Source organism: Carassius carassius, chromosome 44 (genome assembly GCF_963082965.1).
Source record: "Carassius carassius chromosome 44, fCarCar2.1, whole genome shotgun sequence".
Classification (NCBI taxonomy): domain Eukaryota; kingdom Metazoa; phylum Chordata; class Actinopteri; order Cypriniformes; family Cyprinidae; genus Carassius; species Carassius carassius.
In genome coordinates this window covers 17409059-17436445 of record NC_081798.1, presented here as the reverse complement: position 1 = coordinate 17436445, position 27387 = coordinate 17409059, and the positions used below count along the sequence as shown (strand labels likewise).

Sequence of the window (27387 nt, the reverse complement as noted above, 5' to 3'; positions counted from 1 at the left end):
TTATGTAAATTAAACTTAGTTTTGTTTTTGCATCCCATTTGCTTATGCACAATATGAATCAGATGCAAATACAAATACACATTTGATTTGAACTGGCAATAATTTCATATTCAGTGAAATCACAAGGACCTCCTGTCAATAAAAAAGGTTATTAGTTCAGTGCTGGCATCTTATATTTTTACAGTAAGGTGAGATATAGTGCACTGCTGTAAATGGCAAAACTAGGTCTCGTGATACTGATCTGCTGAGAACTGCTCCTTCCTGTAAAGACAGGAGTAAAAGTGGAAGAAACACGACCAATTCCGAGAAGTCAACGATGTGCCCTTTGAAAGAAGTGTCAGTTGAGGCTAAATATGCACCGTTCCTCTTGTTTTTTTTTTCTCTGTTCACTGAAGAAACGTCAGAAGTTTCCACAGAGACAGCTTCAGCATGTCTCTCCCAGGGCAGGATTCAGCCGGATGCAGCAGGACGCGTCCTGACGAAATTAATTCCAACTCTAAGGCTTGAAAAGGTGGCTGAAAAACAGCAGGCTAACAGGAACTGACATGGAATCAGCCAAAGTTTCCGTGAGGCTAGAGCAACTGGACAAATCTTAGACACAAATTTGATCCTTTCCATTATAATCACAACACTTCCCTAACATTTGGGTCAGTGTTAATCAGCTGCAAGTGAATCTTAACTCATTGGCAAACTTTAAGGAGTTATTTGAGCAAGTGAAAATGATTGTCATGATTCTGCCTTCATGTCCTTATTTTTCTCTAGTCTTGAGGCATGATCATGACATGGCCTTGTCTTTGGGCCATGTGCTTGTGTTGTCTCGTTTCCTTGCCCCGCCCCCCTTGTTACCCTAGTTTTGTCATCATTGATTTACCTGTTCCACCTGTTGTGTTCATTATTAGCCTCCCTTTATTAACCCCTTGTGTTTCTCTGTCCTTGGTCGGTTCATTGCCAAACGTTGTTTAATATTGTCAAACATTGTCTAATATTGTCAAGTACTATCAAGCTTTGTCACTGTCCTTCGTTAATTAGATATTGCTGTGAGTATTTTGTCTAGAGTTCTGTTCTGCATTTAAGGTTAATTGTTTTAGTCATCGTCAAGTCCTAGTCAAGGCTTTTGCCTTTTTGTCTTGTTTTGCCCCCTCGTGGGTTTTGTTTTCCTATTTTTGTACAATAAACTGTGTTGCTGTGACTTGTCTGCTTTTGGGTTCATCCTACCTCCCACCTCATAACAATGATTGTACCTTTTCAGATCTTTAACCATATCCTGCTTTAGAGGTAAATTTCAGGAAGTTGCTAATATTTATGCAACGCAATAAAACAATTTAAGGTCAATTTGTAAACTAGATGCAGTTCATGAATCTGACTAGATAAGCCATTGGCTGTTATTGGCATTAAATCAATTCTATATGAATGTGAATGTGCATTTTTAAAAAAAATCATTTTTATTCTAATCTTGACAAATTTCTCACTGTTTCTCACAAACCATTTAATTAGCAAGTTAAAAAATGTGCACATCCACAATGCAGCAGTATTTAATAGCTTTTGTGATCTTCACACTGAGAAAAAAATGAAAAGGGTTCAATAAACATCTTTGTTGACATTAAGAGAAAATCAAGAATGTAAACCCAACTGTTGTTATGTAGTAAGCACAAGAAAATTTAGTTAAATTCTCTACAAAACAAGTAAAAAAGGCCTATAGGGCTTCTGTAAAATACAGCTAGAGATAACAATAGCTGAAATAGTCATCTGCAAAAGCCCTAAACCCTGACAGCTCACGTCTGCTAGTCGTAAATACACATAAAAGTATTCTCATTTCTTTAACCAAGTTACTTAAAAGCTTAACCAAATCTGGTCTAAATGGAGACAGAGGGTGGTATTGTTGGTATATTTTGATGGATGCCTGAATGATGACTTCAGTGGTTACTGCAATGAACTGTCGTCTTATTTCCCCTAAGACTTGGATCATTCCAGTGCCGGGCTGGGACAGGCTCCAAGACAGCACGATTGTGTTGGGGGGAACCATGAAGCTCATCTTTACTGTCTGGAGGAGGCAATGATTTGACTTCACACGGTAGGAGGTGCAGGTCCATGACAAGAAGTGATCTGTGATAAGAGGTAGAGAAGAACTTAATGGTGTCTTGGAGATTGCATTCGGAAACTGGCTGAAAATTCGTTTCGAGAATGGACATTTAGGTAAAGCAAAAAGGTATCACTTCAGTTACCTCCGATTTTCAATGCAAAACAAAGGTTGTAAGAGGGGATTTTCACAGAAATGCCGTAGAGGAATGCCATTTTGATTCCACACATATATATATATATATATATATTTACGTTGACATTGTAATCAATATTATACTTATTAAATTCAAATATGAATCACATCATGTTAGTGTTTTGAAGCATTTTACATTTATTCTAAAATAATAACTCAAGGCAGTAACAGTCTGAACAATATATTTTATTTGTGACATATGTTTAGCTATTCTTTTTAATAGTTGACTTTTAACTATTTTGAATTTATCAGATCCTCCGACATCCAAGCTCAGTAAATATTGGTCACAGACACATGCTAAACTGATTATTCACTAAAAACTCCCACAGATCATGTTTTTATGCCATTTTACATCTTATTTTGATGTGACAAAAAAGTGGTTATATCTAAGCGTGAGTTGTCCACTTGCTTTTTTATTAGTCTTCCCTTTAACAGCATTATATTGTTCATTCAGACTGCTAATAACAAGTCATATCCAGTCATATAGTGAAGAAAGCATTGCCTCCTCTCACGTGACTTTCCCCCATTCATTCTCAATTACCCTCCACCAGTCCCACCGCACACTTTAGGAGGTCTGTTAAAGAGATTCACATGAAAACGTAAAAACACGGAAAGCTGGAAAATTCCCACAATGGCAGGGAAAGAGTTCATGGAACCATTACGAGTGTGTAGGGCAGAATTAACAATTTCTTGTGGGTCGTCTTTGCTGGTTGCAGATCTGTCAACTAAAGATGTTGAGTTGTCATGGATGCAACAGGCCACAGCAAGGTCTAACATGAAATGAAATGAAAATTTGCCATTGCATTAGATATTGCACAGACAGCAATCTGGTTTTCTCTGGGCGGCAGAATGCCCTTATACTCTTTGAGGTCACTAAAGACCTGAGGTCCACCGCATAATGGTGGATTAGCCCAACACATTCCCCTTATAATCCCCATTTTCGAGCCCCTGCATCCAACTCAGCTGCTCTGCCCCAGGGCCTGGCCCCCTTTGAGGGTATGTTGATGTTGGGTACTCTCTCCCTCCCTCCAGTCCAGGTGGAAACTCTCGAGCTGAACTTTCTATAGGCACCACTCCAGCCTGATGTTTTTCTGTCGGTCAGGTGGAAGAGGCAATTCAGGGGCTGTTGGCAACAAAGAGCCCATCCGGACCTAGATAAGTGCATAGCCAAATAAGAGGGACCCCTGTTGTTCTCATTCCTTTCTAGACATTGTTGCCTTTGAGTGCATTCTGATGTCCTGAGAAACGCGTTCAACACGAACCCTCCAAATGTACATTATGGAAGGGGGAGTGAAAGAAAAGATCCCTCTGTCCGAGTGGGATGAATGCATGAGGCTTCCCTTGGCTGTATGTGTACAACAAAGGCAAAAGAAGGAAGAGTGGGTGACAACAATGGAAAAAGCAATTATGGGAACGGTAATGGGGCTTGGGCCACAAAAGTCGTTCCTTTCCCATGTCGGAGAGCATGACGCAGGTCCCCGTCCTCTGGGAGGTCTCCTCCATGCATTGGGAACACTCGGGTCTCGTTAGCTAGAATATGACTTGGTATCTTTGATCATGTCAGCTGATTTTTAAGCTCAGCTTAAGGTCCTGGAAAAAGAGGAGTGAAAAAACGGACAGGATCTGACCACCTTCCTGAATGCAAGGATGGATTTCATGCTCAGCGTACGGCAACAGCAAATCTGAAACGGGGTCATACAGCCACATATGGGTTTCAGAACAATTGATGAGAAAAGGCATTGTCACATGAGACGGCCTCTTTGATCATATTGAAAACTTTCTTTCCTCTTTTCAATAACACTGTTAAAGCTTCATTGACAATTGTTTCCAGTACAGAAGTTTCCATTTACCCCCTTTCCCCCCTCTTTTGATTTTGGCCAATTTTACTACCTTTAATCAAACTGACAACTTTGGATATTTATGGAATGGCTTTAAAGCTTGCCTTATGGAATAGGAAATACTCTCAGTACCACTTTTGTCTACATTCTGACAGCTCAGTGCCAAAATGTATTGATTCAGCTTAACACATTTAGGTTGCATTGCATACTGTGTTCCTCTTTGTGCCATATTAAATTAGATTTTGAAATTAGATTGCATCGCAACATTCCCACCCTTCTAACCACAAGAACATAACAGCAGTTGAGTACACTTTACAATTTGATAACACCCTAATTTGTTTAGTTCATCAATCTCATTAACCACTTTCCTGTTTAGAACACACTGAGTCATGTGATTTACAGACTGTATGTACAAAATGAAACAACCTATCTATTATATTCAATATATTCAATATGTCTTTTTTGAGCTTGAATAGCTTACAATTTTGATATTTTTGCCCAGATTTTTGAAGTCTTGAGCCACTGACACTTTCTGAGTTTTTTTAGATTGAGACTGTAGTTCCATCCAGTTGGAGGATGTCAACCATATTAGAAATCTTAAGCTGATTTAAGAACACATATTGTTTTCATTTGTCATGCGTCTACTAGCAATGAAACGTATGTTGCTGTTCAAGTTCTCCTACGAGAGTTCTCTCATACTGCGTCTTAGCTAAGACGCTATGGGAAAAGTCTCTTTTCACGATACACTGAAGCAAAAAATTATCCTTAATTTTGAATTATTGTAAAGCGCATTTGCAGCAGCACACAGCCATAGGCGAGATGGCTCGCTCGCTCATTGGCTCGCGCCCTCCATGCCACTTCCCGCCAAAACGGGTGTGGCCTAGCCCTATATAAAGGGAGCTCGAAAAGGCTGACTCACCTGATTTTTAATCTCTTCAGCGAAGCTCACGCATCGTTGGATCTCGAGAGGAAGCAAGCGTCGTCAGATAGCATCTCAGCGGGACGAGCCATTCCTGAAGCCGCTGGCCTACGCCGCCTTCCACTGCCGTTCCTGCTGCGCGTTCTGGCGCCTATATCCTTTTTCGTATCCTCGTGTGTGTACGCCCTGCGACACACACTCGTAAAAGAGCTGCGTCTTTTTAAAGATGCCCTCGTGCGGCTCGTGCAGAGCCCCGCTCAGCGAAGGAGACCGTCACGTCATCTGTGTCTCCTGCCTGGGTGAGGATCATGCAGCGCTCGCTGACGGCGGCTGCCCTCATTGCGAGCTACTGCCAATGGTGACTCTGAGGACTCGCTTGGCTTTCTTCTCCGAGCCTGCATTCCCCGCTGCGCAGCAGCGCCGTAAAAAGCGCCGCTCCCAGCGGATTCCGGAACCGTCTCCAGCTCAACCGAGTTCGCCGGTTCACCCTGCTTCACCGGCCTCCCCTGCATCGCTTCCCGATGGTCAGCGCCCGCTGTCTGCTGCCGCGTCTTCCGAGGAAGTGGATCTCAGGGCCGCGTCGGGGGAAGAGGACAAGTGCTCTCTGCTAGCTTCGGGCAGTGAAGGTTGGGCGAGCTCCGGGGATCTCGCGCCTTCTGCTCAGAAGCCCAGCAGACGGGCTGATATCGAGAAGGAGCTGATGCGAGTGCTCACGCTGGCCGCGACGAGCCTCGGCCTCGAGTGGTCTGCACCAGCGCCCCCCTCTCGTTCCCGGCTGGATGGTAGCTTTCTTCCGGATGAGCGTACTTCTCCTAACTCAGAGCCCGCCCCGTTTCTTCCTGAGCTTCATGAAGAGGTGGCGAAAGCTTGGAACGCTCCTTGCTCAGCGCAAACTCGTTCGTCTGTTTCACCAGCATTCTCCGACTGGATGATGCTAAAAACAGAGGCTACCAGTCACTTCCGCCGGTGGAACAGGCGATAGCGACGCACCTTTGCCCGCCCTCTGCTGGACGGCGGACGAAAGCGGTGTTGCCATCTAAAGCCTGCCGCATGACGTCATCTCTGCTCGAGCGGATCTTCTCTGCTGCTGGGCAGGCTGCGTCTGCGTTACACACCATGGCCACGCTGCAGATTTTCCAGGGTTATCTCCTCTGTAAGCTGGATGAGATGGGACCTGAAGCTATCTGTCTCGCGGATTTGAGGAGTGCTTCGGATCTCTCTCATGGCTACCCAGATATTTCCCAAAAAGAGTGTAATTTCTGGTGTCCCGGCCACGGCCGATGGTGCTATAAATGTAGTGACGATGCCCACTGCTCAGTGCCCATCTCCACATATAAGCACAGCCCTTCACACAGGGCTCGTGCCCATAAAAGCGACTCAGGTCGATCGCGCGCACTACATAGTAAATGTGCCCACTCCTCAGTGCCCACAAACACTATGTCACACACGGCCTGTGGTGTCTGTAAAAACTAAACCCGTGCACGTGCGTTCTGCCCAGGCAGACAGCGAGTCGAAAGCAGTAAATGTGCATGCTTACAGCCCACAATTACTCACAGACAGCACGAGTCCCACGGGACCCGCTCAGCCCTCCCTCACTCGGTTAAGCACCGTGGCGGGGTCGAGGAGGAGCGATCTGCCCGCTGTGATCAGTGCGCTCCCCGCCTCAAACGTCACAGGCATAACGCCCATGTTACAGCACATCGATGCGCTGCCGTTGCCCAGCCAACAGAGTGCGCTTCGCATCCAACCCTTAGCCATTCATGCAGATGCATGGTCAGCGCTTCCAGGGGTTTCGGATTGGGTGCTAGACATTATAAAGAGAGGCTACTCGCTACAGTTTTTTCGACGCCCTCCGCGCTTTTTAGCGCGCGTTGAAACTACGGTCAAAACAGAAGTAGCACACCTACTTCGGGCCGAAATATCAAAACTGTTGAGCAAAGGGGCTGTGGCGCCTGTATCTCAAGCTCAAAGTGAAGGGGGGCTGTACAGCAGATACTTTCTACGACCAGACATACCAGTATACAGTCCTGCTGTTCGTACGTTTACGAGGTGCATGGACGCAGCGCTTGCTCCTCTCAGACTCAGAGGCATGCGAGTGCTGAACTATTTGGACGACTGGCTGGTTCTGGCGCAATCACGATCAGAGCTTGTGGAGCACAGGGCCATTTTACTCGATCACCTCGAGAAACTTGGTCTCAGTGTCAACTGGACGAAGAGTTCGCTGAACCCCAGTCAGACGATACTGTTCTTGGGTATAGCTCTGGACTCACGCTCCATGACGGCGCGGCTGTCGCCACAGCGCGCGTTGAGCTTTCAGCGCACAGCGAGCTCTTTCCGCTGTGGCGCGACCTTTTCGCTCAGAGAATTTCAGAAGATGCTAGGTCTCATGGCCTCAGCATCACCAGTTCTTCAGTTGGGCCTGCTCCGCATGCACCCCTTGCAGTTCTGGCTGAAAGCGCGGGTACCGCGCAGAGCGTGGATATCCGGTCAGTTGCGTCTCAAGGTCAATCAGAGCTGTGTCACAGCCTTGAAACCCTGGACAGCGAACGACTGGTACCAATCAGGTGTAAGCCTGGGGACTTCCTCGAAAGTGAGAGTGGTGTCGACGGACGCCTCCACTTTGGGATGGGGAGCGCTGCTCGAGGGCAGACCGTTCTTTGGCCTGTGGTCAGAACGGGAAAAGCTCCAACATATCAACTGTCTGGAAATGCTGGCAGTGGAAAACGCGCTAATGCGTTTTTGTCCCCGAATCAAGGGCCACCACGTCTTAGTCCGTTCGGACAACATGTCTGTGGTGTCCTACATAAATCGCCAGGGCGGTCTCAGGTCCCGAAACCTGTACAGGTTGGTGGAACGTCTCCTGGTTTGGGCTCAGCGCAGCTTGTGCTCGCTGAGAGCAGTTCATGTGCCTGGGCTACAGAATCTGGGTCTGGACAGACTGTCCAGGAGCAACATTCCCACGGGCGAATGGTCTCTACACCCACAAACAGTCCAGCTGCTGTGGGAGAGATTCGGCAGGGCGGAAGTGGACCTCTTCGCATCCCACGAAAATGTTCACTGCCCCGCTTTCTTTTCCAAGAACGAGAGGGCGCTGTCACAAAGGTGGAGGTGCCGCCCGCTCTACGCCTTTCCCACTGTCTCCCTCCTTCCGCAGGTGATAGAACGGGTGAGGGAAACTAAATGCTCAGTACTGCTGGTAGCACCACTTTGGAAGAACCAACCATGGTTTCCAGATTTGATGCAGTTAGCAGACACTGCCCCGTGGCCAGTGCCATTGAGGAGGGACCTTCTCTCGCAGGCCAGGGGCTCGATTTGGCACCCTCAACCGGAGTTGTGGTCCCTCCATGTGTGGGCGCTGAACGGTTACCCGCTGATATCTCAGTGGGAGTGCTAAACACTATCGCTCAGGCTAGAGCCCCGTCGACTCGACGGCTGTATGCCTCGAAGTGGTCAGTATTCTCCAGCTGGTGCACAGCTCGGGGACGTTCACCCCTTAGTTGTGAGGTGACGGAGGTTCTCTCCTTCCTACAGGAGCTGTTGGATAAGGGCAGAGCCCCCTCCACGCTCAAAGTTTACGTGGCAGCTATCGCAGCGTTTTCTGAGACAACGCTCGGTCAGTCAATAGGAAGGAACGACTTGGTCATCCGCTTCCTTAAAAGAGCTAGGAGGCTGAATCCTCCTAGACCTCCGTTAGTCCCTGTATGGGACCTCTCGACGGCTTTGGAGGCCATGAAGGGTTCTCCTTTCGAGCCTATCCAAACGATTAGCCTCAAATGTCTGTCATTCAAGACAGTGTTCTTGTTGGCTCTCGCTTCAGTGAAGCGTGTGGGTGACCTGCACGCGCTCTCGGTGAGCCCGACGTGCTTGGAGTTTGGGCCTAATGACTCAAGGGTCATACTCAAACCTAGGCACGGTTATGTGCCGAAATTCCTCAACACACCGTTTCGGGCTCAGGTTATTTCCCTGTCTGCCCTGTCGGTGTCAGAAGAGGATGGAGACTCGAATTTTCTTTGCCCCGTTAGGGTTTTAAGAACTTATGTGTCTCGCTCTGCTGTCTTCAGACAGACTGAGCAGCTGTTTGTCTCGTGCAGTTGACGTTTTAAGGGAATGGCTGTTTCGAAACAGAGCTTATCCAGATAAATTGTTGACGCTATAGCGTTAGCTTACGCTTCTAGGGGCCTTCAGTGCCCACTGGGCGTCAGAGCACACTCCACAAGAGGCGTCGCCTCGTCGTGGGCGTGGTCTAGTGGGATTTCCTTACAGGATATATGTATGGCGGCAGGATGGGCCTCGCCGTCTACATTTATCAGGTTCTATAACCTAGAGGTTCCCGGCCCTGCAAGCAAAGCTGTTGTCGGTATAGTTGAATCAGGGTCCTGATTGGAACTCTGAGATCGCAAGCGCTATGCGCTGCCGACTGTTATATGGGCAGTATTGCGTAAGACCCACATTACCACATTAGTCAGGCCCTGCCTTGATTATGTGATGTCATATTGCCGCGTCTACGGACGTTGCTAGATATGGGACGGAGGGTTCCCCCCTCCTGTTCTAGGACTCTCTGTGAGTCCCTCTGGTGATTGTGCACTGTAAATCCTGGGCGTCGCTTCCAGGTTTATTGGTGTGTGATCTCTGCACGCACGGCGCTTTACATTGGGTTCCCGTAGCGTCTTAGCTAAGACGCAGTACGAGAGAACTCTCGTAAGAGAACATACTCGTTACAAACGGAACCTCGGTTCTCTCTAGAAGAGGGAACGAGTACTGCGTTCTCTGCCGTGTGTACGATTCACTCTGGTTCGCTTCAGCAATGAAATAAATCAGGTGAGTCAGCCTTTTCGAGCTCCCTTTATAGGGCTAGGCCACACCTGTTTCGGCGGGAAGTGGCATGGAGGGCGCGAGCGCCTGCGCTCGATAGGCTTGTGCAGTTGCCGCAGAGCAGCCAATGAGCGAGCGAACCGTCTCGCCTATGGCTGTGTGCTGCTGCAAATGCGCTTTACAATAATTCAAAATTAAGGATAGTTTTTTGCTTCAGTGTATCGTGAAAAGACACTGTTCCCGTAGCGTCTTAGCTAAGACGCAGTACTCGTTCCCTCTTCTAGAGAGAACCGAGGTTACGTTAGTAACCGAGTACGTTTTCTGTAATCAGAATGACTTAAGTCTCAGTTTTTTTGTGTATTATATCAATATTTTTCTCCGTAACAATTTATGAAAATTCCATGCCTAGGGTTTTAAGATCTGTTCATATTTTGTATTTCAGCTTTTACTGTTTAAAAATAGTTTTTGGGACATTTAAAAACACATCAAAGAAACAATCATATGTATTGCATTACACTCTGTATGCACTGTTACAGCCCTATGGTGGTGACCGACGAAATGGGAATCTCACCAAAGAGACTAATCCACTTTGAGTGTAACTAAATGAGCCAATAGATATTGGCATGTGGAATTCAGTGACCCGGCAGCTCAGTGGTGATACAGCAACTGTGGCGACGGTATGTAACGTCTCCGTTCACACATGTAACCAAGATGTCACGTCGGTGATTGACAAATTGTGAATCCCCACCAACGTTCTACAGGTGCTGCCCCCTCCAGTGCCCTGTGTAGGCCTCCCGAACCTTCTTATAAGGCAGACAATAGGACTGGGCTCTACACCCCTTGGGGGGTGAGTGGCAATAAAGCCATTGCGTGAAGGGCAGAGGCCGCCTCCCCACAAGCTCTGTAAGCACTGCCAGTTAGAAGTATCGAATACTTACAGGTCTGCAAGGGGAGACACGGGTCACCCCGCAGAATGCTTGTGTCCGTGGTACACAGTTGCAAGGCCACAGACCCATGTGGGGAAGTCATGGCCTAGTGGTTAGAGAGTACAACTCCTAACCCTAAGGTTGTGGGTTCGAGTCTCGAGCTGGCAATACCATGACTTAGGTGTCCTTGAGCAAGGCACCGAACCCCCAACTGCCCCCCCGGGTGCCGCAGCATAAATGACTGCCCAATGCTCTGGGTGTGTGTTCACAGTGTGTGTGTGTGTGTGTGTGTGTTCACTGCTGTGTGTGTGTACTTTGGATGGGTTAAATGCAGAGCACGAATTCTGAGTATGGGTCACCATACTTGGCTGTATGTCACTTTCACTTTCACTCCACCTTGTACCCCGAAGCAGCCCCACCATTGAGAGTGGCAAGGGAGGAGGAGATGCACGATTTATTTCTGCCAGTAAAAGGTGCCAATCATGTGAGCTCCTCATGCACTTCAGGGAAGAATGGCACCGGAGGGGGGTGCTGAGAACCAGCGTGACCCCCAACGCCTGAACCACTCATCCTGCCTCGAAGGTCCGGGATGCGGTGGAGGATTCCACACAAGCCTGACATTCTCGGTGGCCTGGGAAGGCATAGCAGACATATTCGGGCATCGCCACTTAGACACAATTTCGCATGCCAATGTCCATTGGCTCATTTAGTTACAATCGAAGTGGATTGATCTCTCTGGCGAGAGTTCCATTTCATCAGTCACCGACGTGACGTCGAGAGTGACCGACTGAAAGGGAACTTGAGTATCTATTGTACATTTATTTCTTCAGTTCCTACAAAGAACTAACATTTGCAAACATATCTGACAAGTCAAAATCTGTAGGTTATTTAACTAGATGTAAAGGCTAATTTGGACATTGTACTATAGCCAGTAGCAATGTAAATTTCCTCATAATGGCAATAAAGTAGCTTGGCATTTGATTGTAATATTGTACCTTGTTTGGCCTTTCAGCCTTCATGCAACACAATAAACATGTCCTTCTATAGCATACTGCTGCAGAATAACACAAGTCCTGTATTCAATGTTGTAAATATATAATATTAAACAACACTCGCAATCCATCATATGTGAGGATCTCTTCTCTCGCTTATTCTCTACATTTGTCTGAACTGCAAGTAACTTTCTTTTTACACAAGTCTGCCGTCTACAGAGGTGAAAAAAAAACTTTGAATGTCTGATTGCTAATTAGCCAGCAGTGAACTTGACCAAATGGTCGTTTCACTGGTCAAAGTTTCACTGAGAGCTCCTAAGCCGCTGAAGTCTGGGCCTGTGAAGGAGGGGCACTTTCTTTGTGAAAAAGCTTTTTGAATGGGACAGCGATAGCTGAAAACGATGTTGAGTCACATCTTTTTCTGTTTTAAGAGTTACAGTAGTCAGCAACACATAATTTCTGTTCGGGGAAACACTGTCATCAAAATAAATTAACTTATTTATTTTCCCTGTAATTAGGTCCGCAAAATAAGGCCTACTTTAAACACATAAACAACTCTTTTAGGCATGTTTTTTTTTTTTAAATACCAAAATCTTCTGGAAACTGCAAAATTTTCTCTGCATAGAAAACTAGATGGTGATAATTCTCCTGGAAATCTGGAAATTAATGGAAATTAAATTAAATTATTGAATTAATTAAAATACAGAACTTTTTCTACAATGCCATTCGACATTTCCAGTGTGTGAGACAGATTGTGTCCATAGACATCACACAGTATGAAGGAAGTATGTGGTTCAAGTTAATTTACTCCCTCTATCAGTCTATTTATCTCCTACACTGACACCTGTGAACACTGGATCACTGGAATCACTGGGATCACTGTGAACACTGGAACAATGGGTCTTGTTACCCCTGGTGGGTTTTGTGCAGGCGCACACAAGCATGGTTACATGGTATTTTAATCCATGCAGAGAGATGGGCTGATGAGCTGATTGTAAAAGGGTTTGTCTGAGCTACATAGTTCAGTGAGACCCACTCGAATGTAAACACCAACCCTGGGGTGATCGGTGCATGGGATGGGGCCTGGGATTATGAATTAATCTTTGTGCATGTGTGTGATTTGTATTGAGGAATAGGGTTGTGGATGAATGGAAAGAAGGAATGGATAGTCTTGTGGTCTCTGAAAAAAAAGAAGAAGGTTCATTGCTATCTATATAATGAACCCTTCTCCCTGTAATAACACCAATCCCAGGGGCCCCTGAGTGCTTATTCGACCCCTGACTCCATGTCAGGATGGACCGTGGAGGCTAATCCTGTTTCGAGAGGATGCTTCAAAGAGACGTTTTGGAAAACACAGAACTGCCCCATGGCTTCGAGGTCAATGAAATAATGATTTGTTTTTCATAAGTCTTTGTTCACAGCTCTTGTGTAATGGCCATCTATGAGTTCTTAGATGCCAGATTAATTATCTAATTTAATATGGTCCAAAAGTTGATTGCAGTTAGAGGTCTGGAGAGTCTTTGTGATGTTTTTGTTGTCGTAGCTGTAGCTCTACACTTGTGAAATATGTAGGATAGTGCATTGGGTTCTTTCTCTTTTCTCTATGTACTTTATTATTTGTGGTCTTCGATAAGACTAGCATTACTATTGCTCATATGTAGTGTTAGGAATTTGAAAGAAACCACTTACCTTAAGTTTTAAACTTTGGTGAGTAATTCATCATAATCGTAAAGGGATAGTTCACTCAAAAAATGAAAATTCTGTCAATAATTACTCACTCTCATGTGGTTCCAATCCTGTAAGACCTCCGTTCCTTCTGAACACAAATTAAGATTTTTTTTGATGAAATCTGTGAGCTTTCTGTTCCTCCATAGACAGCCACATTCAAGACCCAGAAAGGTACTTAAATAGTCCATGTGACAATTTTATGAAGCTATGAGTATACTTTTTGTGCACAAAGAAAACAAAAATAACAACTTTTTTTTAACAATATATTCTCTTCTAGGTCAGTTTTCAAAGCATGTTCATGAGAGTAACATGACGCATGAGTGTGATGCCGATGATGCAAGAGCCGGCGTTTTGGCGTAGAACATCTCTCTTAGTTTATCTCCTGTATGTTCTGGTTCAAATGCAAGTCATCCTCTCTGTTGCCAGTTGAACCACTGATCTCACATGAACTATTTTATTGATGACCTTACTACCTTTATGGGCCTTGGACGAGTCAGTTGCATTGCTCTCTATGCAGGGGCAGAAAGTTCTTGGAATTCATCAAAAATATGAACAAAGTCCTTACGGGTTTGGAACGACATGAGGGTGAGTAATTAAGGACAGAATTACATTTGTGAACTAACCCTTATCTTTATGCCTTGTAGTCAAATCAGAAATTTAGCAATGATACAAGCAGTCAAGCCATACATTATATATTGCCCTACATAAATATACTGTATGTAGGAGCATAAAGTTGTTTATAAAGGTTTATAAAGAGCTTGGTAATTATATAGTAAAATTTTTCAAAAAAAAAATCAGAGTTGAGATTTGCTTTGTATATATCACCTTACATAAATATACTGTTATGTATGTAGGTGAAGTTGGATATAATATGTATCCAACAGTATAAATTAAGCCAGCAAATAACAAAACAATAATGCTAAAACAGTAGCCTCATGCTAATGCATGCTAACCTATGGAAGCCTATGGAAGTTTATGTCCCGAAGTTTTGAGATAAAAAGTAACGGTTACCTTTCTTATATTTTTTATTCAGTGGCGGAAACTGGCTTCCATACGAACCTGTAATAAATCAACAAAATTGTAGTTGGTAGTTGGTTAGCTGGAGTTACATTTGGAGAAATACTGTTGGTCTAATGAGTATATTTAATATATATATATATATATATATATATATATATATATATATATATATATATATATATATATATATATATTAAAGTAATAATATATGAAAAGAATATATACATATATATATTATTATTATTATTTTTTGCTGTGTGGAACACCTTAGCAGCCCTGGCATCATGGTGGCATTATTGCATTGGCAAGTCTCTCACATTCTCTTCACAAAAGTAAATTAAATCAGTTTCTACTTCTGTCACTGAAAGTTCTTCACACTGTTCAATTGCTCCGTGATCAGAACCAAAAGGCCCCTCCATTCCATGCAGCAAGACTCTCTGTGTGTTTCCCTCACTCGGTGATTAAACCGAGCGGGTTCCCATGGAGATCCTCTGAGCTGTCACTGGCCAACCCCTAAATCTCCACCAGAAGTAAGAGTTTTTGTGTGAGGGTGACACTTCCTTTCAAACGAGCACAGTTTAAATGCGGATTTATGCGCCTCTGTAGGGTCAGTGTGGGAACACATTCAAATGGGGAAAACAACTTCACCCAACAGATGCCACATTTCTGACACAGGAGCAATAACTTTAATCCACACATGATTGTGAAGATTTGAAGACACTTGCTCACTGAGAATTTTATGCAATTAGAGCTTTGTAGTATATCGCACGTCCCACTCTTGCAGATTGACTCCACAAGTGACATCTGGGCTTAATTAGTCCCTCCTGCACTATTTTCAGTAGGCGTTTCTCTTCACTAAACCACCAATCAGAGAGTCAACATCAGCCTGGCACTCCACCCCCCAATGCATTCACTCCATCAAGGCTTTTTTTTTTTGTCTGTGAAGTATTCTCCGTCCTTTTTTTCCCCCATTCCCGCTGCTCTGCCCCCTGAGCACCATCCAGATGCACTGGTGTGTGACAAGAACAGCTATGCAGACAGTAAAGCAGCACTCAACCACACCCTGACGGTATCCTGGGCACCCCAAACGCTTTTTCCACAGCCTCCAGAAGTGGGGTATCTTCAGAGAGCAGACTTGAAGGACTCAGTTTTAGACAGAATCAAGGGATGTGACAGGAAGTCTCCAAATGAGAGATACTGAAGCGAATGAGAGGTACAAAGGGATACAGCAAGTGACCGAAGAGTTGGCGAGAATCAGACAGACTTTGACTGCTCATCTCAACTTGTTCGACTAATTTTAAGCAAGGTGGATTTCTTTGCAAGTTCTTGAGGGAATTGCAGGTGGCTTCCTGACTTGAGAACTTAACTGAACTCAGTTTAATTCTACACCGAAACACAAGTTTAAAAAGGACAATTATGGCCAACTCTGGGTTTCAGCTTCTGGGCTATTTTCTTGCTCTGGGTGGATGGATTGGCATCATCTCCACTACGGTGCTGCCACAATGGAAGCAGTCCTCGTATGCAGGGGACGCCATCATTATGGCTGTGGGCTTGTACGAAGGCCTTTGGATGTCCTGTGCATCTCAGAGTACAGGCCAGGTGCAGTGCAAAATCTTTGACTCCTTGCTCTCGCTGGATGGTAAGTACTAAACAAAGAAAAGGAATGGTTCACAGCTCTGCAATCATTTACTCAATCTCATGTCATTGCAAACCTGTATGAGTACATAAAAAGGTCTTTAGAAGGATGTCTCTCCATGTACAGACAAAAATATTATTCGAAAGTGTTCCACAGAAGAAGAAAGTCAGGCATACAGGTTTAGAATGACATAAGTATATACAATTGTGATGGAAGTAAAGGTTCCAAAAGTGGGGGTTCACAGCGATGCAACAGAAGAATCATTTGAGTTCCCAAAAGAACCATTCTTAAAATAACCACTTTTTCCTAGTATGAAGAACATTTTAATAATCTAACGAACCTTTTCTCACTATTGTGCAATGGTGAGGTTCCATGGATTTTAAAGGTTATTTATGGAACCATAGATGCCAATAAAGAACCTTTATTTTTAATAACATGATAAATTTGTTCAAGTTTTATGTATAACGCACAAAAAAAAAAAAGTTCTATGAAATAATAATTAAATCAAGATTCTTTGGCTAGAGTAGGTTGGTGGCAAAAAAGTGCAATCAACAGAGCTGCTGTGTGCACATGGATTTAATCAGCTCGTTTAATCAATCAAATTAAAATATGTGCATTTTGACATATTATAATTAAAGTCTTATGTGACACTGCCCTCACTGAGGCACTGACTGTTGAAATGCCGTGGAATGCAATTAAATGGCGATTAATCAACATTTAGCGCCACTGTCATTGTCAAGTTTGTGGGGACTTGTTAGATCTAATCAGAATCAGTCACTTCTCATCTATTTCTGGGAGCGTCCCGGGAAGAAGACGTCTCTAAAAATCAATTATGAATGGTGGCTGATGATTGCGCATTTAAAATATTACTTTTTTTTCATGACAAATAGCATCATAGCCACATCTGTTTGTGATTTGTGGTTAAATATTACAACATTGCAGGCAGTGACACAATGCAACGGTTCTGAAGAGTTATGAGACACTTTTTTTTAAATGAAAATGAAATATAAATGTGGTATTTCTCAGAGAAAACAGTCGTTGCTTTAATAACAGCGTAGTGTCTTGAGGTTATGAATGGCAGTTGTGTTGAGAAGAAAAGGCCAGTGTTTACGCAAACACCAAAGATATGTTCAGAATGCACATCCCCACACAACAAACAGGTCGCCTTTAACATTGTTTAGAGGAGATTATATGCAAAACAACCATTTGACAACAACTAAGATGACTACAGTGTTACAGATTTTGTCTTAATGACTGATAAAGTAAAGGTTCCAAACTGAACCAAAAAGGTTCTTACATGATGTCAATAGAGAACTTTGTTCCACAAAGAGCATCTACTGCTGCTTTAAAGAACATCAAAAGCTGTTTTAATCTCCAAAGAACCATTTAGTAACCTCAAAAATCCTATGAAATCCAAAATGGTTCTTTATAACGAGAATATTCTCTGCTGAACCTAAAATGCTACAAAGAACCATTGAAAAACATCTCATTACTTTTAAGAGCGCCATTAATCGTAGTCATCATTGCTGTAGCTATTGTTGATTTGCCAAAGCAAACACCACAGCAATGTTGTCTAAAATACAGGCATTAATGCCACTTTCCTTCATCAAGGAACAACTTTCCACAAAAGATCTGACATATTTATGCAGGGGACGTTCATCCAAAGAACTTTAACGACTCTGACTGCTACTTTGTCTAATTACTGTTAGGTTTTGTGGAATATCATTTTGCTTTCATAGCATCTCCATCACACACATCCACCCCTCATGCACAAAGACTGCACTCAGTACTGTACTGCTGGTGGTGGAATCTATAACTCTTGGCCCACAAAGGGTGACGGGACCATCTGATTCCAATACACCCCCCACCTCCCCTCCCAGCCTTAGGTCATCTGGTTGGATAGTGACTGCAATGTTCTGGCTTCTGTATGTACAGACAGCCTCCCACAAACTTGCATTGTTTGCCTCTTTTCTGCAAAAGTTCTAGTGTCTTTTCTTGAATAACTGTTATTATGTGCTGAAAACTAAACCCAGTATTTAGGATAAAAAAATGAAAAATAAACATCTCTATGAAACACACTTGAGCAACGGTAATTCAAAGTTATAAAACTTGCACTGTAAACTTGCCCAGAGAAATACTGCATGCAATTCAAACAAAAATAGTAGTTTTTTTTCTAAATCGAAAAATGAAAGTATAAAGAAAAAAAAAAGACAAGGAACAACTGAGCTGGGATTAAAATTTTCAATTTTTAAATAAATAATATCTATAAATACATATTTGTAAAAAATCTATCTTTTTATCTATCTATCTATCTATCTATCTATCTATCTATCTATCTATCTATCTATCTATCTATCTATCTATCTATCTATCTATCTATCTATCTATCTATCACACATTTTATATACTTATAGCTATAAGTATTTATATACTATATATACAAAATGTTTTTAACATTATATGTATATTTAAACATGCATTATTCTATGTGAAATTGTAAAATAAAAAATAAATACATTAAAGTGCAACAAAATGTAAAAATCACATAGAAATATATTCTATTGCTGTCAATGGTTTTAAGAAAACACATTAACAGACTCTCAGCTTTCACTGTTGATTCGTTTAAACCTATTAGTTAAGGTTGATTTTGAAAAGTAAGCAGAGCCACTAAATTATTAACTATAATGCAAGCAGTACATGATAAGAAATGGAAAATAAATGTATGCAAATTATCTGATAATAAATTGAATTAGACTTTCAAACTTTTGGCTCTTTGTTCTGAATATTATATCTGAATGGGTAAGAACAATGTTTTAGAAATCCTCGTAGAGGGCGTCAAAAATAATTATGACATCATAAATAAGTGATTTGTGTGAGGAATGCATTGAGAGATGTTTTCAATGACGTGTGTAGCAGCCCACAAGGGCAAACAATAGACAATGGCCGAGCCTCACATGCGGCTTCTCTTGAAGCATGTTCTCTGCCATTGTACGTGCGCTTGCCTTCCCTTCGTCCGTGCCAGGCACTGCCAACGTTGGCACTGGACAAGGGATAGTGGGAGGACCCTCCACCCTTCACCCAGAGTCTAACTACCCTCATTCAAACATGACCTTGAGATCAAAGTGTTACTCCGCGAAACGCTCTCCTTACAAATCAAGAAATGAAGCAAAACAAGGATGAAAGACCATAAAATAAGACCTCTCTTATAAAGCACTAAAGGCAGCCTCTTCATGCATAAATCAAACATCAAAAGTCGTGTGATAATCTCTGCTCAGTTCTTGTCTTCTTTGAGATGCTGTTATACTTATTTTATGGCTTCGATTCATGTTCGATGCAACACTTTCAAAGCTTCTGCTAAAAATGGGCGGGCTACAAAGGTGATTCCCATTACATGTGGCATCTGAACTCTTCTTTTGAGTAGATGTGCATAACAATGCGTGGACAGTTCAAAAGGGTCGGTGGTCTGTTGCTATTGTGTGATTCTGAGTTGAAGTTGAAGTCATTATCCACGCTGAACTGGCATGTTAGCATGTAGCTGTCACACAAAAGGAGACACAAGGCATTGAAAACAATCCCCCTTTGTAGGAAAGCCACAGTAATCTCTTCTGTGCAAAACATGTAAAAATGTCACTCCTACAGCACTGTGCATGAACCCAACAATGTGTGGGTTATTCATAGAATTTTAATGTAGTACAGCAGCTAAAAATCACTACCAAACAATGCTTGAAATAGGCATATATGTTAAATGTCTATTCTGTTGGTTTTGGGTTTAATGTGTCCACAACATGTCCAAATAATTTTTTCCTCTAAAATCAGAAGAAAAAAATGTATATTTTTGTTGATAAAAATTATTTTAAAGGCATTAGGAGTTTTTCCTTCTTTTTTTGAATTTGGGGTGAAACAAAACCAGGACATGTTATTGACAGACAAGTTTTATATAGCATAATAACTGCCAAGTGATACTTTTAGACAAATGCAAAAAAGGCGGAAAAAATCACGAGAAAAGGGCAAAATAAACTTATAAATAAAATGTAAAACAGATTATTCTATAAACTAAATCAGAATTACAGAATTAAATGAATATTCCTCAATTTTTTTTTTCAGTCCACATCCAGACGTGTCGAGCTTTGATGGTGATATCAGTGCTGATGGGATTCATCGCTATCATTGTGAGTGTGGTTGGGATGAAATGCACAAAGGTGGGTGACAACAACCCATCCACCAAGAGCAAGATCGCCATCTCTGGCGGGAGTCTGTTCCTGCTCTCAGGTGAGTCTCCAAACCCACGCTAAACACACTGCATTTATTATGTAGGTTTGGCGAGAGTATGTAAAAACATGTCCATTTGTCTTTGTAATGCTCATATACACTGGATTGTTTTGAGATGATCATACCAGTAAGCTTACTAAGAACCTGCAGACTTTGAGCGACAGCGTAAACAAAGTCATTATTACACTCTACATGAGATTAACTGTGCTAAGAATGATTATTCTGCGTTATCTAGGTCAATGTCACACATACCTCAGAGTCCAGTAAATCATTCAGTGTAAATTAGTTTTGGTAAATAAACTGCCATTCCTCCATTAGCCTCCACATTCTTGAGGTCTGTTTTGGTCCTCAGTCGCTTTATCACTTCTGATCCATCTGACATGCAGAAGTAAACAGGATGTGGCTAGTCTGGTCACATTAGCACATTCTGTAAAGCCTGAAAATAAACGAACAGAGATATAGTCAATGAAAGTGCTAAGACTGTGATTTCTACCATGTCCAGGTCTGTGTACGCTGGTGGCTGTGTCATGGTACGCCACACAGGTCTCCTACCATTTCTTTGACCCGAATACACCAATTAACGCCAGGTAGGATCAATAACAGATTTTCAAATTATGATGAAAGCGTTTTTTTTGTTTTTTTTTCAGTTTAACATATAACTTTCATTAATTATACATTGAAAGCCAATCAAATGTCACAGGTAAAAAAAAAAATTGAATAGAATACAACTTTGTTTTCTGTTAAATATAGAAGAGATGTTACCTGAACATAAAAATACCCTGATTACATTATCTTGTGATTGTTAAATGAAGGCGTGGCCTCTCTGTCTTTCAGGTATGAGTTTGGCCCCGCCCTCTTTGTAGGGTGGGCGGCTGCCATCCTGATGATGTTGGGCGGCTCGTTCCTCTGCTGCTCCTGCGTTAACGAGGACAGTAGAGGACAGCAGTTCTACCGGCAATCTCAACCCTCTACAGCCAGGGAGTACGTGTAAATACCAAAAAAACTAAAATAAAAAGCACAGCAGAAAAGGAGAAACTGTAGATGTAAAACGCAGCGGGTCCAAGAGACAGAGCTCTTCCCACCATGAGCACACCTTCTCACTCGCACTGACCGTTTTAGCCAGGTCTAAAACACACAAACTAAACTATTACATGGACAAATATTTACATTGTCTAGGCCTACGGTCAAGGAGGTTTGTGTAATTTTTTTTTTCCAGAAATACTGTATAAGCATGTATTTTGCTATACTTTCATTTTCATGAAGATTGTGGAAATTCTGTACTTTACTGACATGTACGGTATTCCCAACATAAATAAGCTTTTTAATTAAGGAAACCCTATTTTCACCAAAAAAAGAGACTTTACAAACCAATTTGAAGCTGAAATCCCTAAGAATTTATAATTTACACTGGACTCCTTTTTTGTATTAATTTTACATGGGTTTCAGGGAAAACTTCCATGTATACTTAACGACTTTGAATGGAAATATAATTTGGGAACCAAGATTTACTGATTTAAAGATTTTACAGTCTTTATTTTGCCTTTCAACAAACTAAAAGGCAAATAAAGTAAAAAGATAACGGATTTAATGTGGGATACAGAGGCTACGTTCGGACTAGCATACTACTCTTATGATTTATGCAATATATAATATGTATACTGTGGAAAAATGTGCATGGAATACATTGATTAAATATTACATTTGGCATAATGCACAGCATAAGAGAAAGCACATTGCACAGAATGCAGTAACCCACAATGCAATGAGCTTGAGGGGATTTTAACATCTCTTTTTGACTTATTCAATCAGACACCAAACTCTAAGAATTTTTTTTAGATAAAAAAACAACAATGAAGTCATGTGACAATGTATAATGCATTATGTTTTGCATTATATTGTATATTAATAGTAGGCATTATAAAGTATACCTTGCACAATATTCAGCAAGTAGTATTTTAGTCCGAATGGAGCGTGTAGATAGAAATGTGTCATGGCTGTTCTGATTGGCTGGTACTTTCTGCATGGTGGGAGCTCTGTTTGCTAGCTATGTGTGTTCCTGACAGCCACAGTCACACAGACACCACATTGAGGAGACCAGGAGTAACGACACTTCCACTGTCCGCTGAAGTACAGGGAATTCCACTAGAACCATAGAGGACTTTATTTAAACCATTGAGTTCCATCGCTCCAGTGTGGGGACTGAGAACTGGCTGACATGAGTCAAATTCATCCAGCACAAGATGAAATCATGCTATTTAGACAAAGCATTTCCGAGGGAAAGTCCAACACTGGTTTTAGACCAAAATATGTGTCAGAAAAGAGTTTAGAATTCACTGAGAATGAATTGCACCACTGATAATTCTGTTGACTTGGACTTAGTTCAATAAAAGAAATAAACAAATCAGGCAAAACACCCACAAAATTAGTGCTGATCACAATTTGCATCCTATTCACAAAAATGTGCCCTGACAATGGCTCAAAGTGAGCAGAATATCTAGACCATAAATAAATAACATCTATTAGCTCAATGTAACATTAGTCGAATAATGAATCCAGTGCATTCCATAATTAACCTCATTTACATAGAAAGGAAGGCTGTTTGCCTAAACAATGATTGACAATGGGCCATATTTATGAAACACAACCACACCAAACTCTATGTAAACTGTATCTGATTACATTGTAAAACCATTCTTATATTGCTGGTTTTAATTAAATGCAATGATTTGCATAAAAATGGATTTACACAGACATTTGTTCTGCATGTTTCTCATCATCGTAACATAAAAAAGGCAAAATGACAAGTTAAACATGCATGGCAAAGCATTTTACCAGCACATATCCACCTTATTTTACAACACCAAAATAACATATTTTCTTTAAAAGTGTGAGACTTCAGATTGATTAATTGTTATTGGTAAATAATAAAAAAATAAGAAAGTACAGCAAACTGTAAAACTATTTGTGCTATAAGCTGGTGCATTTATGATTATGATAATGAATATATGATAACAAAATTGCACCAGTTTGAAATCAGCACAATACTGTTTTTGTACCGGTAAAATAACTAGAATTGAATGACAATTAAAAGCTTTGGCACTACTGTATTTTCTAAAATCATTGCAATGAAGCAGTTTTGAACAGAAACCTCACAAATTCAAGTTACAAATGGCCACACCTGAGCTTATGTTAAAAATAAGTTGGACTAGTATGCAAAGAGGTGCTGGAATAACATGCGCAACCATTTAGCGATTTTGTTCCAACATCACTTTTGATTCAGATTATCTGTAATGGTGGACAGTAAAAGTTTTGTCTCCTGTCTCCAAAACCAATGAGGCGTTAGTTTTTGGACCTGGTGAAAAGTTAACTGTCCTTAATCAACAGAAACTTCACAACCACCTCTAAAGCATGCAGACGTCATGTAACTCAAGGCTCGTCCTTCTTTCTGAGATCTGAAGTTGTTGGCATATAAAAAAAAGCTGTCTATGCACTTTCCATCATCTGTTTTTCCTAACAATTCCATGCTAACAAACAGCAAACATCTATGTGTTGCCAGATAACATATTAACATCCAATGAACTGAGAGGCTCTCATAAACTGTCTCTGTCCCAGGTTCTTCTAATGCTGTTCTTCTTTGACTGTCTTCTTCTCTTCTCTAATTCAGGGATGAGTTGAGTGAGACTAGTTTCCCTGACTGACCAACCCTCCCTGCCTTTATTCGAGGACTGTCCAAGCTCCACTCTCTGTGTCTGTGTCCCTCACTCCCACCTAGAATCCAAATTTGGATGCTTGTCTGTATGACTGGACAAATGTCCCTTCTACACCCTACATACTTAAAACCTGTGTGCCTTTTTTTCAACATCTGATCAATAAACGTGTTTGAAAAATCGCCACCCTGTATCTGTAAGTGTGCGTGGCCTCCAAAACCCCTCTTTGTTTGTGACCCCATAAAAACCGTCTTTTTAAATATGTGTTATTGTAGCATGTGCGTGAAAACTACAAAGCATGGACTGTTGCATTGCAATACATCTGAAGCGGTGGATCTGATTTCCGTTTTCTTTGTAACTCAAACATGTTTTGTTTTTCTTTTAAATTGCAGAGCAAATGTTAAAAGTTCTTCAGCAGAGAAAGGGGAGCAGTACTTGTAGTTTGGGACAGGGCGACTTCGTGGGTCACAAGCTGTTAGATTTTGGCAACAGACAAGACACTCTCTTTCGGTAAAAAAAAGCAAAAGAACTCCAGTAGAAACTTAGTCTAGATTTAGATCCATGTAATACAGACAACGCAGAGGTTCACAACAACATGACTTTGTACTGTAGTATAAAACAAGTGTCAGAAATTTGATAAGGAGTGAGCCACAACAGCATTATCGCAGAGTGTGCAACAAATATGTCATCTTATTTTTTTTTTACAGTTGGAGTTATACTTGCCGAAAAACTATATCACTCATCTGGAGAGCATTGATTCAGGGTACATTATAATGCATTTAAATAATTTCGATATGTGCGGTGTAATATACTTTGAACTATAACTGTTTTGACTCACAAATGTCTTTTAGTTTGCTAATTGTTTCTATTCTTCCTTGGCATATATGAGATGAATCTATTACCCATGGTAAAATCAATTGTTTTTTCTTCTTCTTCAGTTTTTTTTTGTTCATAAAATGTAGGTTTCTAAACTTTGAGGGGTTTGATTTTGCTTCAAAAGAGACCCACATGCGACACAGATACAATTAAATCTCTCTAGTGCACTTATGATTTGTCTTGGTGAATAGTATTCAACCTGCATTGAAAGGCACTATTTGTCACAAATAATGTCTTTGAAGTGGTCGCAGAGTCTGTAGGTTGTCATTAGAATTTTTTAGCTCATGTTCCACCAATTATATCTAATATTCAATGTATCATCTCATATGATGTATCAACCTTTCTGTTCATCTGTTTTAAAATAAAATAAACTATACAAAGATATATAGTTTGTGCGTGCTAGTTGGGGAAAGTGATGTTTGTCTGTTGTTACGTGACTTATGATATTTTGACCAGGACTGTTAATATAAAAAAACTCTGTAAACAAAAAATGAAAAGATTTGAAAATACTTTTTTTATCTGTTCACAAACATTGATAAAAACAGAAGTACAAAGCCAAAGGATTTTATATAACTCAACAACAATATGGTGAGCTAAATGATTCTAAACCAAACAAGCTAAAGGAAGTCTGGGAAGAAAGAGACAACACAAGCAGTTCAACCTGGATCCATTATTATTATCATTTATATCAATGACAGATGTTTGGATGGCACAGGATTCTTTGGACCTGAATGAGAATTTCTCAAATAAATTAAGAAATAATGTAAAACCAAACCAATAAATAAATAACTATTATAAATTTCAAATTAGATTTTTACTAAATGTAAACACAAACAAATGAATAACTACTATAAATATCCACTATAATAAAATTGAAACACACACACACACACACACATATATATATGACAGTATAGATATTATGTATATATTTTTAATTATACACACACTATAAAAATTACATGGAACTATAGATATTAAATATAGTAGGTAGATATTATGTATATACATTATAATTATTCATAATAATGTATACTACACTACGAAAATGATATGCAGTATAATATAATAATGTATATATATTTTTATTAATTATCATTAGACTTTAGAGTCCATCCATCAAATATGAGCCTGTGTGATATTTTTAAACCTGCATAAATTGCAAAAAAAGTCCAATCCCTCAGAAGGATTAAAAAAATAATTACATTACAAACACTCATTTAAAAGTTTTGTGCATGTTTCATATTGAAAATTTAAGACATGTCTTGAGTGGTTAGTGCTTGCATCATTTTCAAATCTCATCTTAAAAAGTTCTTGCACTTCCTTCATTATTATTTTAATAAAAGGCCAAAACGAAAAAAGTCAAACTCACTGACTTCACTTCATCAATGAAATGGGGCATGCAAAACCAGGCTAACAATTAGACTAGCTCAAACTGAGTCTAGCCAGAGGATGAATCAGACCTGAGAATGAATGTCTGTGCACCTCTCACCCCCATCACAGTACCTCACCATGATTCAGAACTGTGTTTTTACACCTGGATGATCTTTTCCTCATGAATGCTGTGCTTGACCGAGCGTTTGGACCCCTGATGGCACTCAATTTGAGCAAAAGATAGACTGTCAGTTTTATGACTTGGCCTGGTTTCAAAGTCATTAATGTAATCTTTCTGACTGGTGTTTGGATGAGGGGTGAAACAGGTTTATGCTTTTGCCAGTCTCATTTATGATAGTGTCATGTTAAAGTTGTTTATCAGTAAAGCAACATTACATACAGTCTGATTCTGCATTCAAGTTATGGCAATAATTTTTTTATGAGCTGAAGTACTGAATGAACATGAATGAAGTCAATAGTTGTTATAATGGTAATTGTAGACTTTTTATTTTGTATGGATTTTCATGCTGATGTAGAGTAGTGATAAAGCTGAATTGAGGTAATACTACACAGTGGCAAAAATCTGTTATACCCCTACTATATAACCATTACTCTGTGTTTTGTTGCATTAGTGCAACAAAAAGAGTGTAAACAGGAAGAAAAAAACGTGGAATTGTCCAATTTCTCCACTTCATTTTGACCAAAATTACTTAAATTACATCATCATTTTGCCTTTCAAACTAGTACATTGAAACCCCGAAGGCAGCATGAAACCCTAGTGCCTGTAAAGTTGCCAGAATCATAAACAGCAGCTTTTAGTTCTTATGTATTCAACACTCAAACTGCAGTCTACGATTTTCAGAAGCATTTGGTGGATTGCTGACTTGGTATCACGTTTAATTACTTCCGATGATTTCGAGAGTATTTGTCAACATGCACTTGGGTACCGAGGGGGAAATTTCAGCACATGATGATGGATGTTGAAAGAGAAAATTAGTGAAACCTCAGCTATTCCGGA

The 27387-nt window shown here is 41.0% G+C and overlaps 1 protein-coding gene across 4 annotated transcripts; it reads left to right on the top strand.

The window, feature by feature from the left end:
* The first annotated feature begins 15458 nt into the window (after positions 1-15458).
* On the top strand, positions 15459-25379 carry LOC132126125 (claudin-19-like). Of its 4 annotated transcripts, none has more exons than XM_059537186.1 (5): positions 15459-16146; positions 20248-20412; positions 20915-20999; positions 21247-21399; positions 24512-25379. In XM_059537186.1, exons 1-5 carry the CDS (start codon positions 15924-15926, stop codon positions 24558-24560), a joined length of 675 nt encoding a protein of 224 aa, XP_059393169.1. In that variant the 5' UTR covers positions 15459-15923; the 3' UTR covers positions 24561-25379. The 4 variants fall into 4 exon arrangements, with proteins under 4 accessions (XP_059393169.1, XP_059393171.1, XP_059393170.1 ...); XM_059537188.1 differs by having other exon boundaries at positions 15460-16146; positions 24077-25379; XM_059537187.1 differs by having other exon boundaries at positions 15461-16146; positions 21247-21393.
* The last annotated feature ends 2008 nt before the right edge of the window (positions 25380-27387 follow it).